Source organism: Homarus americanus, unplaced genomic scaffold, assembly GCF_018991925.1.
Source record: "Homarus americanus isolate GMGI-L3 unplaced genomic scaffold, GMGI_Hamer_2.0 scaffold11302, whole genome shotgun sequence".
Lineage (NCBI taxonomy): Eukaryota > Metazoa > Arthropoda > Malacostraca > Decapoda > Nephropidae > Homarus > Homarus americanus.
In genome coordinates, this window is record NW_024736744.1 from 1,823,619 (window position 1) to 1,838,693 (window position 15,075).

At 34.2% G+C, this 15,075-nt stretch overlaps 1 protein-coding gene across 8 annotated transcripts in view; it reads right to left on the reverse strand.

Moving 5' to 3' along the window:
- Positions 1-15,075, reverse strand: part of LOC121872451 (plasminogen receptor (KT)-like) — a 47,966-nt gene that overhangs the window by 29,151 nt on the left and 3,740 nt on the right. For all 8 annotated transcript variants that reach the window (XR_006090085.1, XR_006090089.1, XR_006090086.1 and 5 more), the window contains exons 4-5: positions 11,128-11,237; positions 10,254-10,375 (exon numbers count right to left, since the gene is read on the reverse strand). Coding sequence is in view for 3 of the 8 variants with exons in the window: in XM_042375215.1 (XP_042231149.1) it covers positions 10,254-10,375; positions 11,128-11,237 (232 nt within the window). In the remaining 5 variants the exon portion in view is untranslated. The remainder of the gene's footprint in view (positions 1-10,253; positions 10,376-11,127; positions 11,238-15,075) is intronic.

Here is a 15,075-nt window from a genome sequence, read left to right on the forward strand (position 1 = left end):
AGCAACTTGGGTGTCTATGTATAAAAATACTGTAACACCTAAGACTGTGTGACAACATTATACACCATATGTAAACATATTAAAATCAAAGGATATAACTAAGCTGAGCTCTGACACTCCACTCTGAGATATATGATTGGATATGATGTGGTGGTCCTGACTATTTCATCTTGTAGCTGATGTCAGACAAATGAACAGATCAGAGCACGTCTTCTCCATTTTTAAAGGACATGTACTGTACTGTAACTTCATACTAAGTGTATTGTTTCTTAACTCAGTATGAGGGTTAAAATAATTTTCAAATATTCTTGAACTTTAGATCCCAGACACAGAGTCTGGTGCTCTCAGACATCGGGAATCAATCTGCTAGACTTGTTGGCTCTACTGTACACAGAGGCTCACTCCCAATGTATGGATATAAATGTACAAATCCTCATTATCCTGTAATTTCTAAAACATTGAAAAGTCAATGATTTTTAAAGCTTTAAATTTTAGATTGCACCAAATTTAATGGGCAATAGTAGTTATAATAATAATAATAATAATAATAATAATAATAATAATAATAATAATAATAATAACAAATAATAATAATAATACAGTAATAATAATAATAACAACAAATAATAATAATAATACAGTAATAATAATAATAATAACGACCATAAGAATAATACAGCAATGGAGGGTAGCCACAAGCAAAGACCAAACACACACACTCTGTCATTCATCCACACTCACCAGATGTGGCCTCTTATGATAACATCCTCCCACCACAAGGAACAAATCTACCTGTCTGGTTAATTCCTGTCAAATGCTCCACACACCTTTAGCATCACCCATCAGTACTGTCTCCATAGCTCATCTCTCACCCATGCACACAACTGTCTCTTGGATGTCCCTCCCCTCACTTCTGGTACAATACAGTGTGTTCTTTAATCTGTCTTTCCTTCTTCATGGTTTATCATCTCTTTCTCCTACTATCTACCTATAATAATAATAAAAATAATAAAAATACTAATACTATTAACATTGCAAATAATAATAATAATAATAATTACCAGGTACGTACTTTGAATAAGTCAGTGAGCCTCATATGTACAGTACAGTCAGCCAAATATGCACCGACCCCACCCTGGGCCTAGTGCTCGCAATTTTACCTGGCAATACTTGGTAAAGGAAGGCTGTATGTAATGATGATTGGTGGATCTATTTTTGGCTGTATTACTGTCAGGATAATTATTAAACAAACCAAAGGTAGAATTTTTATGATAATAAACTATTCATTGTTATTTAAGGTCATGAGAAGTTTCCAAATGTTAGTATATTTGTTTAAATAATGAAGAAAATTATATTAATGAATTGACAACTCGACTACAACCACAGCTGCCACAAGATTCTCACATCAAATTTTCTTCATTATTTAAACAAATATACTAACATTTGGAAACTTCTCATGACCTTAAATAACAATGAATAGTTTATTATCATAAAAATTCTACCTTTGGTTTGTTTAATAATTATCCTGACAGTAATACAGCCAAAAATAGATCCACCAAAATCATTACATACAGCCTTCCTTTACCAAGTATTGCCAGGTAAAATTGCGAGCACTAGGCCCAGGGTGGGGTCGGTGCATATTTGGCTGACTGTACATTAAAAACTAATTATTGGAAATCTTTTATGTGGAAAAGGTTTCTCTTAATGCCTTATGTTCTTCCATTTTTTTTTTTCAGTTTCCTTTACACTGATTGTATAAGAAACAGGAATGCCAGATGAATGATACACCTCATCAAATGCCACAGTCTGTTATGCAGAGCAATAGGTTAGGTTATTGTAATGGCACCCAAGGAAGGCTATGGTTAAAATTCTCCATATGGTTCTCATCAAAATATAACACTCTTTGGGTTAGCACACACCAAAACACAGACAGACAGACAGACAAACAGACACAGACAAACAAACAGAAACACACACACACACACACACACACACACAAAGGTTCTGGGTGATGATAATACCATTTGGCCATAAGTGACCAATAGGTAGAACGTAAAAATGGAACTTAACTTAGCTGAGGCCACATGTAACACCTTAACTAATATTCAGATCTTGTTCATCCAAAACCTTAATACTGTAATACAAAATGAAATAAAAAAATAAATAACTAAAAAACGATCTCAACGATAATACACAAATCAATTTAACTGTACATAGGATTTTATACTTGGTTTTCATTTTGAGTTTCATAGCATTTTCAAAAGTTGCATAAAGTTTGATGAAATTACTAAATGTGCTCAGAGCAAGAACCATATATGGCACAAATTATTCCGTATTTGGCAGTCATTTCACGTTCATAAATTCATCAACCTGGCATACACACTCTGACTGACGTCCTACACTGCCTCTGTATAAACAGCAAGTTTTATTTTCTGTTACACATGACACTAAATTGAAATTTGACTGGAATCAGAAATCTGTATTTATCTTCAGATAATATCTGTACAGTATTAAACAATGGTACCTCACACCATGCATGTACATACAGTATGTACAATAAAAACAAAAAAACAAAAACAGGTGTGGATACAGACATGGAACCTGAAACTATTGTCACTGTCAAAGCTACACAGGGTACAGTGGCAGCCGTTAGCTAAATACGACCAACGAAAGATAAACCCTTGGAAATGTGAGTTTCAATTTCTGCTACATGGAGTATGCAAGGCCATTCTCTTTTATTCATTCTAAGACTCCATGTATTTTCTAAACTTAAAAGCTTATCTAATGATAAAAATTTTTTTTTCTCTTGATAGACTTTTCTTGCTATGACTAAAATTTAGGACCAGCACAGATTCTTCCTTTAATCAGTACAACTTCATCTCTCTTAACTGTCTTGATAAATGTACCTACTAATGGTCTTCCCTTCCACAAACATCAAAAAAACATCTGAAGGCTGGGCATAAAAAGTTGTCATAAATCCATTCAGCCCCTTAGAGAGACAATACCTGTACACCAAGAACTGGACAGAAACAAAAGATGACTCTCTAGAGTTACTGTTTAGGACTCTGCAACTGGGAGTAGTCAGGTCCAGGTTCTTCAAAATAAAAATTGACTTATGTTCTGACACGTAACATTATCCTAAGATCTGGAGTTTGGAAATAAGAAGTTCAAGGACAGATGACAGACAACATTAAGACAGTATATGACTACAATGTTTAGGAGGATTACAGTATAAAAACTGGTGTTATATTGTTTAAATACTACAGGACCTATAAAGACCATTTAGTATAAGCTGCCTTCCTGTTAACAGCTATATAGGGATGATGATCTATCCTAATAATATATAGAGCTATTATTGCATCAGCTCAAGAGAAAGAGGGAAAGTTCTACAGTCCAAGTCCCCTGGAAATAAGCTTGAATACCCATAAAATGGTTCAATTCTAATGCAAACACCTAATACATTATATGAAGCACTGAAGTGACCAAAACCTAAATGAAAATGCGACACAAGAGGAGAGAAATGTACACTCTTTATCATATTTGTGACCTTATATGTCTGTTATGATCGATTTAATGATCTTTATGTCTAATTAGCAGTAATACTACACCAATATACAAATAAATGTACAAAAGTAATCATAAATATGAAAGTTATACAGGTATCCCACGTTTAGTAATCAGGATGCGGTCCTGAAAAACCGATCACTAAGTGGAATGATCACTCAACAACAAGTGATATCAAGTGGATCCGGATCTGATCCTGAATTCTGTCAAGAAGATTATTCCTAATCCTCTGCCTTCCTCAACTCGGGAGACAGGTCATGTGACCTGATTCCCTTGTTATATGTCTGTCTCCCTTGCTTTGTTCTGTTAGTTGGCTAATGAGGGTTCTAGTATACGAGCTTTGTCTTTTATTTCTCCAATGTGGGTTTTTACTTCAATTATCATCGTAACTATTACACTTTCAGAATATCATTATACACATAATATATTATACTGTATTGGAATATCATTATACTATACTATAAATATTATCAGCTCATTTTGCAATGTAAGCGTTGCATTTATTTATTACTATACTGTATTATTCACTTTATTATTATTTTAAAATTCTGTACTGTACTTCAATGTACACAGTACAGTATTTTCTCTATTTCTAAGCCACATTACAGTATATGTATTGTAATGACGCACACTCGGAGTACAGAATCACAGGTTTTTCCAGTGAGTCGAAGTTCACTAAACTGAAAAATGACGAAAGTTAAACAAGAACGGGCGTTAAAAATTTTAAATCGATAATCTGAAATATCACTAAGGGAACGATCACTAAAAAAGGGACACCTGTAATACCAAATGGAGTATTAAATAGTGTAGTTAAAAAAAAATGATTAAATCTACTGTAGTTGTTTGGGAGACTTAAAAAAAAAAGATACCAAGGACCTAAGTTGGTCCAAACTGTGGTTGTTAAGAGGAGTAAGTGCAACACAAATCAAAAGAATAGAGAAAAATTTAGGAATAAACAGAAGCTTCTTGTCTATAACTGGGATTAGTATAAGCATTAAATGTACATAGGACTACGATTAAACTAAAAAGTTCTCTTCAAAGATATTAATGTACTTCCCTAACAGGCAACATGAGTGATTAGTCCACAATTGAAGAGCAGTGAAGCAAAATTACTTGAGAACAGTCACTACCTAATAAAGTAAAAGAATCAGATTATCTGAATTAGTCTGTGTATTATGAACCAATGGTCAATTATGAGATGATCCACATATGGTAGTGAATGATTACTTTAACACAGTGGAGGTCAAAACGTAAATGAATAGGCAAAGTGTCAAGCCATTATACGAGTAAAAAAAAAAAAGCTTTGAGTTAGATATATAGACACCTTACTATGTATATCTTTAGGCTCAATGTTAAAAAAAAGTGTATTAACCAAGAACAACATGTGAGAGAAGGACTAATTTACAGATCATATGCTGTTCACATTGATATAAGGATGCAACTTATATATAAATCTGATCTAAGTAACAGTATAGTATAGTCTTTCTTTATTATATGAAAGTGTCACTAGTTCTATTAGTACAATATGTTTCACCATCATCACCAGATCCCCTCAAAATAATCACTTTTTTACTACACTGCAGATTTTCCTTTACTGTACTATGTGTCTGGCACAGTAAGGCAGCCTAGTTACGTCATCACTGTCAACGACCCAAGCAGTTGTGAGTTGCCAAACCAGTGCAGAAAATTATGTTTTAATAACTATTTCACTGGATAAACATTTTGAAGATCTTTTACACATACACGGTACTGTATCTAACTAAGTATAAGTGTATCAACTACAATACAGTAATGTATTTTTCCATTTAAGTCGTTTCCACTCTACCTTCATAAAAGAAAATTTTTTATTGTAAAAAGTTTGTAAAACTCTGCCAACATTAAAAACTTTTACCTAATATAGTTAACTGTTATGCTGTATACTTGCACATATAATTGCTGGTACTTCTTTAAATAGCTAAAATCTATATGCACTATACATTCATTATTAACTCCAAATTCATGCAAGATTTATTTTATTGCATCTCAAATACCAATATACTATCATATAATCCGTAGCTTCGTGTTGTCTCTGAATCAGGTTAGGGTAGGAGGTACATAAACCTGAAGGGATAATATACTGTAGTGGCAGTATTCATGGAGTCTGTATGCCATTACACAACCCCTGTGAATAAGGTGTCTGTGCAGTTGGTTGGGATATTCCACCAATTGCTTGAGGTGACCAGCATATGCAATGGAAATACACAGTGCTGGTCTATAGAAGTTCTCATAACTAGCAGAATTCTTCATGCAATGGTCAAGTTAAGTATTTTATAAAGAAGGAAGCATTGAGACTGTGAGAGTTTATTCCTCCCTCAGTTTAACTTGTGATAAATATTGAGCATACACACATACATACACAATCTCACTGCCCTGACAGATGTGTTCTGTCATGGTATATATTCCCCTTTCACAACAAGGCCCCAAATCTGGTTTACCCTAGTTATTTCACACAAGCCAGCATCAACCATCAGCACCATATCTTTCCCCAGAAACACTGGATGTTATGCTTACTAACAGTTCATGAAGTTCACACCACTTCCCATATGTCCATCTCCCATCATTCAATCTAATTTTTGGTCTCTTCCTCTTCTCTCTACCTGACACCTGTGACCTATACACTCATCTTACCAATAATTCACTTCCCATTTTCTCAATATGTCAACCACCTAAGGAGACCGTGATCTGTGCCTGACATACATCTCTCATTTCTATATTTCCTGCCTGCCAGTTTGTATCCACGACTTCTATGCTGTGAATATATCGGTATGTATACAGTACCACACCAGCTCCAGGGTGGCCATAATAAGACTGGTAAGAAGTGAGCCATAATAACTCCCAATAACAAAGACTAATAAACACAGCTGCCAAGCATTTACCTACATGATTTTAAACAGACGATTGAAAATACAGTTAAATATGTAACCCACTTATTGCCGGATGTGACGATGTAATCCCAGAAATATTAGTTCAATGGTGATTGAAAAATCCAATAAACAAATTGTTTCAGCAGCTACCCTTCAACACCCTCACATCTTCCATCTTAAACTTCCTATTTCTTAACCTATTACTTATGTAACTACACAGCTTCCCGGACGAGATACTTGTGCTACAGTATAAGAAGTCACATAGTTTTAAATTCAGGTATCATTTGCACTGGCCGTATTGGACTCTATGACTTAAAAATCAGTTTGGGTTTAATCACGGCTATTCTGTCAGCATCACATAATTTCTCAAGCCCATTAATGTCATCAAGTCCCATAAACAACCTCTCCCTAATATTCCCCCTAAAAATGCCATTCCCTAAATCAACTTGTCAGAATCCCCTATGTCTGTCCTGTCATCATTCCCATGTCAATAGGCTCTCATCAATGTTCCTGTTGATAAAGCCCATCAATGCCCCTATGAGTATTCCTGACAAAGAGCCTTTCTCAGTAATCATTGAACTAACTTTCACTTCAATACAGTGTTCTTACTAATTCAACCCATTCCTTTCACTATTACCTAGTTCCTATCAGGTCCTGTACTGTACTATCAGATAACCTGTCACACATGTACTTACTGTACAGTCTCGTTCAAGATTCTTCGAACACTGCTGGCAACTCGAGGCAGTTTGTTTACTATAGTACGTAGAAAAAATTATGAATGAATGTATAAGGTTAGCGGTGATTGGTTACTTAGTTCCCTGTTGCTTAATTAACGGTTGGGCTTTGTTGTTTCGTATTATATTATACTTCGTACTATAGTAAACAAATGGCCTTGAGTTGCCAGTTGTCTCCAGCAGTGTTTGAAGAAACTTGAAAGAAACTGTACAATATTTTGAGCCAGCCAAAGAATAAAAATCTTAATTTATCCTGACAAGCCTTCAGTACAAGGAGCTTGCATCATCCAATTTATGATCATCTGACAATTCTAAAATTATTTATATGTAATGATCTGTGAGAGATATACTGTATGTTGTTCCTAGATGCAAAGTTGACCACCCTCAATATTCAGTTTCTTTAAATGGTATTCCAGTAATTATTTATATAGTTAGGTTCCATTCCTACTCTTAAACCTCAACATGTGATATCATGATTTAAAATAGAATTGATAGTACAATGATCAATGTGACCTTTGGATAAAATATTCAATGGCTAATACAATGACCACTGGTGTGACCCACGGATAAAGCTGTCTCCTTAAGGTAAATGCATAAAGCTTCACTACCTCAAGGCACATTCTTCAAGGATCAATGGGTTTAGTTTGAAACAATAATATTATAGCTATGGCAGGTATGAATAATTTGTCCTGAATCATAAACTCATATTCAAATACTAATCACCAAATAATGACTAAAGAAAGAAAAAATAGCATCCTCAAAGTCTAAGAAACAGGAAACCTTAACAGATCAATGGGTAGACTATCCTAAATTCTCTGTAACATCTCTATAAGTAACTTGAGCTATATAAAGGGAGTGTATAGTAAACTGGCTAAAACATCTACAGGCTCACAAATATGAAACATCTACCACATTTTTACTTTTTATGCTAACATTAAAATTTCAGTGCTAGAAAAAGGAGTAAAAGACTTGATATGAGGGAGAGTACAAATGGTAAAAATACTTTCTGGTTTAGTTAAGAGAACTGTACCTCTGCATCGTCACCATAAGATTTGCAGTGGAAAGAAAAATGCCTCCATTTTTCTTAATTATACGATCAGTTTACAAATGTTGCTATTATATTTGTTCTCCTTTGGATTTGACTTTTTTAATAGGGGTACTGTACCACTTTTTCGCCTCACAGGAAAGACTATAGTACAGTAAACAGGAAAAATAAGTGAGTATATCCTCCTGGCTGGATGGGATACTACCTCCTTCTACCACCCCTCTTTCATTTATAAAATACATGACAATATTTCTCACATAAGTTAAAATTCCAAGAATTTTAAAAAGAATATACATCACATCTTACCTAAAAATTAAAATATAATTGGACTAAAAACAGAGACTTATATCAACAAAAACAAGCAGAGTATAATTTATGCAAGAAATATCATAATTTGAAATACTGTACTGTATTCTATGTAAAATTAATACAATATGCAAGTGATTTATTAATGCTGTAATAAAATGATTCTACCTTGATTTTATTATCATATATGTCATACTGTAAAACCTCAACAACATAATGTATATACATTTCTCACTAAATATATACATAATCATTGGAATTACCAGTGATTTATATTAAAAACTAATGCCATATAATGTATCAAACTGCATGTATGATCAACAGGTGAGGAACTCTGAAGGTTGATGGTAAACTGCTTGTAAAATGGCAGTGAGTAATTTCCTCTCCTCACACACACACAACATCATGGCATGTTATTTCATCATTAAAATTGGCTCTGAGGCGAAGAACAATTGGTTCATATCTTAAACATGATGGTGGAAAGCTGCCTAAAATGTAACTTCTTCCTAACTAAGTAGCACCAACAGTAACGTAAAAAAAAATAAAAATAAGTTAAAGGGGCAACAGATAAAACAAAATATAAACAAACAAAAAACTTCAGCAATAAAATTCATAAAAAAACAATAAAATAAACATAAAAAAATTATATCAGTGTGTGTATATACAATAACATACAGTAGAAGATATATATAAACCCAAACACATGAACGACGAGTCTTCAATAGTCTGTCACTTACAAACTATCAAAAACTCCGACTACATCTGAAGAGTTAAGCCTTGTCAGCCTTTACAGTTTAGTGACAGAAAAGATGGTACCAATGAAAGAAGTCAGCCCAGGTACGAACCGAGTGGAATAAATGGCAACACATTAAAATATCAGAAGTACGGAACCGCCATCAAAGACAGACTTCTCAAGAACAAGTCTCCCTGGTTTTCTTCACAGGGTTTAAATTAAAAAGAAATATGTGATCTTTTATACAAGAATCAGTAAGTTAAGACTGCACTCTTCAAACATTCATAAACTTGTTCAGAATGTTTGTATGATTATTATTTTTTCATACCGTTCCTGGACACATGAAGACTATATCATTGACATATATTAATGAGTGTTAAAAATGTATAATTGTATAAATGTATAACTGTATAAGATTAGAAAAGTCTTTAGTGAATGAGAATATAACTTAAACACTGGATGACACTTAATCAAGCCAGCATCAGTCACAGGGTCAGTAAGAACTTGCTCAAATGGCTGGTTACAAATTGTTGCTGAGGAACTGTATTAAAAGAATTTGCTTCAATAGCCTCAATGTAGATAAAACAACTTAAAATGAAAAATAATACTGAGCCGGCTATGAACTGGAATAATGGACAAGTACATACTATGATCATATTATTTAATAATTTAAAGATAAATGTTAACTTTTAGTATCACTGATAGTCACTTTATGACTGCAGGAGCTGTGTTATGACTTCTTAAATGTCTTAATTATGGGGATTTTAATGCATCCTTCATTAATTACCGATACAGTATAAATTTAAATAAAAAGATAACCAACATTATGGTACATTACCTGTTGCTAAAAATAAATAAATAAAACAATATAACAAATAAACATTATCTCATTTTAGGATTAAATTTGTCAATGAGCAGTTAGCAAGAATCAACAACCAATCATCAACCTAAATGAATACTTCATGAACCTTGTTAAGTCGCTTAGTCTCCTCCTGCCGCTCCCGAGCCTCATCGATTGAAGCGGGGGTCGGGACGCCCATGGGGATGGACACCAGGTCACGCTCAAATATAATGATATTCTCAGCCTCCACTGTAAAGTAAATAGTATATATCAGTACTGTACTGTGCACCAAAGAATAATTAATTAAAAAAATTACCAATAAAGGTGACTAAAATTCCCAGTTGTAGATAGTGATAATTTTTATATACTCATAAAAGTTGCATATTGATTTACATTTGTATAATCATCCATCCACATCTCTCTCATATACTGTAGGTCTGTTAGCAAGATTATACAAAACATATCCAGTGCAAAAAAGTGATATATCAAGGCTTCACTATGTATCACTGGATGAGAATCACAGTACTGTTACAGTACAATACAGTACTAGCTATATCTGATAACTTTTCTGGCAGTTTGATTGACTTTTGTATCAGCAGAGGCTCAACTTATTAGTAAATACAACTTATATTCATAACTGATACAAGATTCACATTTTTTTGTTTGAAATATATAGAATTAGTATACTTTGTGTGGATCTGCTTATAGCACTTTACATTAAAGAATATTTTGCCTTATATGTAACACTAATACCAGTACTTTAATTGAACCGAAATTTATCATCCATTGAAACTAGTAAGATAGCTTGTTATATTCATCACCAGTGTTCTATGGCCATTTGTGTTGTAATATGAACCCAAAAGATGACACCAGGCCATACTATTATTTCAATATGTCTCTCCCTTGCCCTCTTCAACCCCTTATCTCATCCCATTCTCTCTTTAATATAGTTTAGAGTATTGATCCATCTTGCTTTATGAATAACTTTCACATAAACTTACTTTTAATCCTGTTGAGCTTTGAGCCATATGCCAGATCTGCCTGATATGCTAGTATGAAGGTGAGAGGAAGCAGGGGAACAAGTGTGCCAGGTTTCTTGGTGCGGCGGAACCTGAAATGAATATGTAATGGTGATGGTGACACTATGGCAAGATCTCTGTAAAGAACATCTGAACTGCTCTGGCCTTAATGTTGAATATTGGAGATCAAAGACTAAACTATATTCTCTTTTATTACACCATCAATATCACCTAAGCAGATAATAATGGCCCAGGAAATCACAACCTATAGAAATCAGTACAAAAAGTATCGATTAAATTTAAATTATTTACTTTGGACTGTATTATCACTACAGTGGGGTATGCTATAACGAACGGATCCTACTACGAATATTCCTATAACGAACGGTTTTACCTATAAAATTGAGAATGCTATAACGAACGCAACTCCTACAACGAACGCGGATGAATACCGGACTATTTCGCCTGGCGCATGAATATTGTTGTACCGCGACCCACAACAAGAGCGTCAGGCGCCATCTTTGTCTCATTGTGTAGCCAGTGCACCACTGTTATTGTTGAAATTTCGTCTTTTGATGTGGAAATTCGCGTTATTTGTATAACTACAGTGGTCCCTCGGTTAACGAACTCAATACGTTCCAGCAGGTTGTTCGTTAACCGAAAAGTTTGTTAACCGAAACCATTGTTTCAATGGGTTTTTGGGTAAGTGGTTCCAGCTCACCGAAAATTTCCTAAATTCAACAAAAATGGTAGAAAAGTTCACTTACTTTGAGGTGTGTATGTAGAAGGCTCCTGGATGATGATGATGGGAATTAGAATGGGGGTGGAGGAGAAGGAAGAAGAGAAGGCATTGGGGTGGAAGAGAAGTCACCCCATGGCACCATTTCACCCATAAAATTTTAGTTCTCTTGGTGGTATTTCAAGATTATTTTCTTTAAATCAACACTGCACTGCATTATATATTGTCAATATGTAAAATATATTTCAAAATGACCAATAATTTGCTTGGAAACACAGAAAAAAAGCGTTTAGTTGAAGAGAGTCTCAAGCAAGATGTTACCTCCAGTGAAAAGAGAGAGAGACTAACGCCTGTTTGCTGTGTTAAGAAGCTGGATGCCGCGCATTAAACTAGTCACTTTACCTTCAATTATGTTCAATAATTGTTAAAATGACTAAAAAATTGAATATTAAACTTTTAAAATTATTGAATAGTATAAACTTCTAGATATTTACTAAAATGGTAAGGAATTTAAGCCCTTGAACCAATTAATGTATTGGCGGACTGATACTAAAGCTGGTTGCCCGGCCAGTGCAAGCGAAAACATGTTGAGGTCGGTTCGTAAGAAATTCGTTAACCGAATTTTTGTTCGTTAACCGAATTGAAGATTCTTATGGAAGGCAGTTCGTTAACCGAAATTTCGTTAACCGAGGCGTTCGTTAACCGAGGGATCACTGTATTTTGTTATACAAGTATACAATTGTAACAATGAGTCGTCCAAAGCGAGTGAGAAAGCTAATAACCCTTGAAACTAAGAAAGAAATTATAAAGAAACGTGAGAATGGAAGAAGCATTGCGAAACTTAGTGATGAATATGGGATGGCTAAATCGACTATATGTACGATTTTGAAGAATAAAGAGGAGTTAAAAACTGTGCAAGTGGCTAAGGGAATCTTTAGACTTAGCAAAGCAAGGTGTAATGTGATTGAAGAGATGGAAAATTTACTCTTAGTGTGGATAAAGGAGAAAGAAATGGCAGGTGGTAACATTAGTGAAGCTATAATTTGTGAGAAGGCTAAACAATTGTTTGAGGACCTTAAAGCCAAGACTCCCAGTGGAAGTGATAGTGATGTGCCAGTGTTTAGGGGTACCTGCATGCTGAATAACACTAAGGTAAGATAAAGTACCGTATTTTTTACATTTTCCACAGAATTTTTTCAGTGTTAAGCGGTTGTATTTGGGGGCCTGGAACGGATTAATCCTATAACGAACGAATGCTATAACGAACGAGGTTCTGGAACCAATTGCGTTCGTTATAGCATACCCCACTGTATCATCTTTAATTTATACTCATGTCTGTATTTGTATAAATTTGCCTGAATTAGAACATGAGAATCTCTCTTATGAGCTGTCCACATTAATTCCTATGCAAAATTGTTGAGGTTCTGATTCACTTTAAATATACAGGAGGGGTATACAGTAGTTATCAATAAATTTCATCACAGTTTCAAGGTACAGGTTGTACCTCTCTAGTCCGGCAACCTCGGGACCTGACCGGTGCCGGACCATGGAAATTGCCGGACCATGGAAATTCACCCTTTTCCTGGATAGATAGTGACTTGTGCTTATGCCTGGAAGCACTAGCACCACTTTCTCTGCGTCATGGTCTCTTTGAAGACATATTGTAGGGTTAAATGTCATATAGTAGCTTCTCAAATTTCGCGAGTTTTTAATTCTTAACGTATTTTATTGGAACAACACACAAAAAAATAAATAAATAAAAATTTTGACGGCAGAAACTTGAATTTCGACGGGTTTCAACGGCCCGCCAACGTGCAGACGACGTGCATAATCGTGTAAACAGCGTCATTTCTCTTATGTACAAAAGATTCATTATTGTTTATTACTGAATGTCTTTTTTATTGAATTAATGTTTATGTGTGCAAAATGAGCAGTAAAATTCATTAATAATACGTAGAATATTAAAACACACGAGGAAATGACACAACATTGTTTTTGTTGATTACAAAACCAGTGACTGACTGGTTCTACATATAAAACTGAAGAAAATAAGACCTTGGTTGTAGCTGTAGTAAAATTAATATGGTTGTTTTAAGTAATGTTATTTAATGTTAATAAATGGAACAATAGAAGTAGCTTACGATAATGGTAAAGAAAAAAGAGAGATCGCGTATGTAAGTGCGCATGCGCACACGTGAAAACATATTGTCATTACTCTATATAAGAATATGAAAGCAACATTTATTTACTGTTCATATATATTTTAATTAATGTTTCTGAATTTGTTTTTATTGAATTAATGTACGTGTGTGCAAAATTAACAATACAATTTATTAATAATACGTGGAATATTAGAGGAAACGAGACGGCTGCCGGCATTGTTTATGTTAAAGCTTACGAAACCAGTGACTGATTGGTTCTACATATAAAACTGAAGAAAATAAGATCCTCAGTTTAGCTGTAGTAAAATTAATGTAAAAAATGAATATGGTTGCTTGAAGTACCTGTAATGTTATTTAATGTTAATAAATGGAACAATATAAGTAGCTAACCATTAATGGTAAAAAAAAAAAGTGAGACTGCTCGTATGTAAGTGCGCACATGTGAAAATATATCGTCATTACTCTACATAAGAATATGAAAGCAACACTTATTTACTGCTCATATATATTGAAGGGTTAAATGTTGTACTCTGTATAGACAAGCAGAGAGAGAGTGCAGCCGAACTGCCGGATGTAAACAAACCTTAATTTCCCGCGGCTTTTTTTTTTTTTAAGGGGATTAGCCCACCCGGGCATAGGTCACTGACCCACATTGGGGCCTGAGGGGCAAAAATTTAATACTCCTGTAATAATAATAATAATAATAAGTAAAGAAAAAAAAAAAAAAAAAAAAGCTGCCTATCTACCTATTGGACAAACTAAAATCGTTCCGGACCACAGAATGCCGGACTAGAGAGGTACAACCTGTATTTTCTAAAACTTTCAATCTACTTCTGTATTCTTTTCCTAAGGTTCTATTATGTATGTAACACAACAAATGTCACTAAATGTACACTAATCTGACCTGATCAATGATATTAAAGTAAATAGGAAAACAGGTGCAGTATAATTCAAATGTCCATAAAGTTAATGATATAAAGAAATCAATGTTATGTAACAAAAATCCTCAGAAACATTGTTCATGCTTAC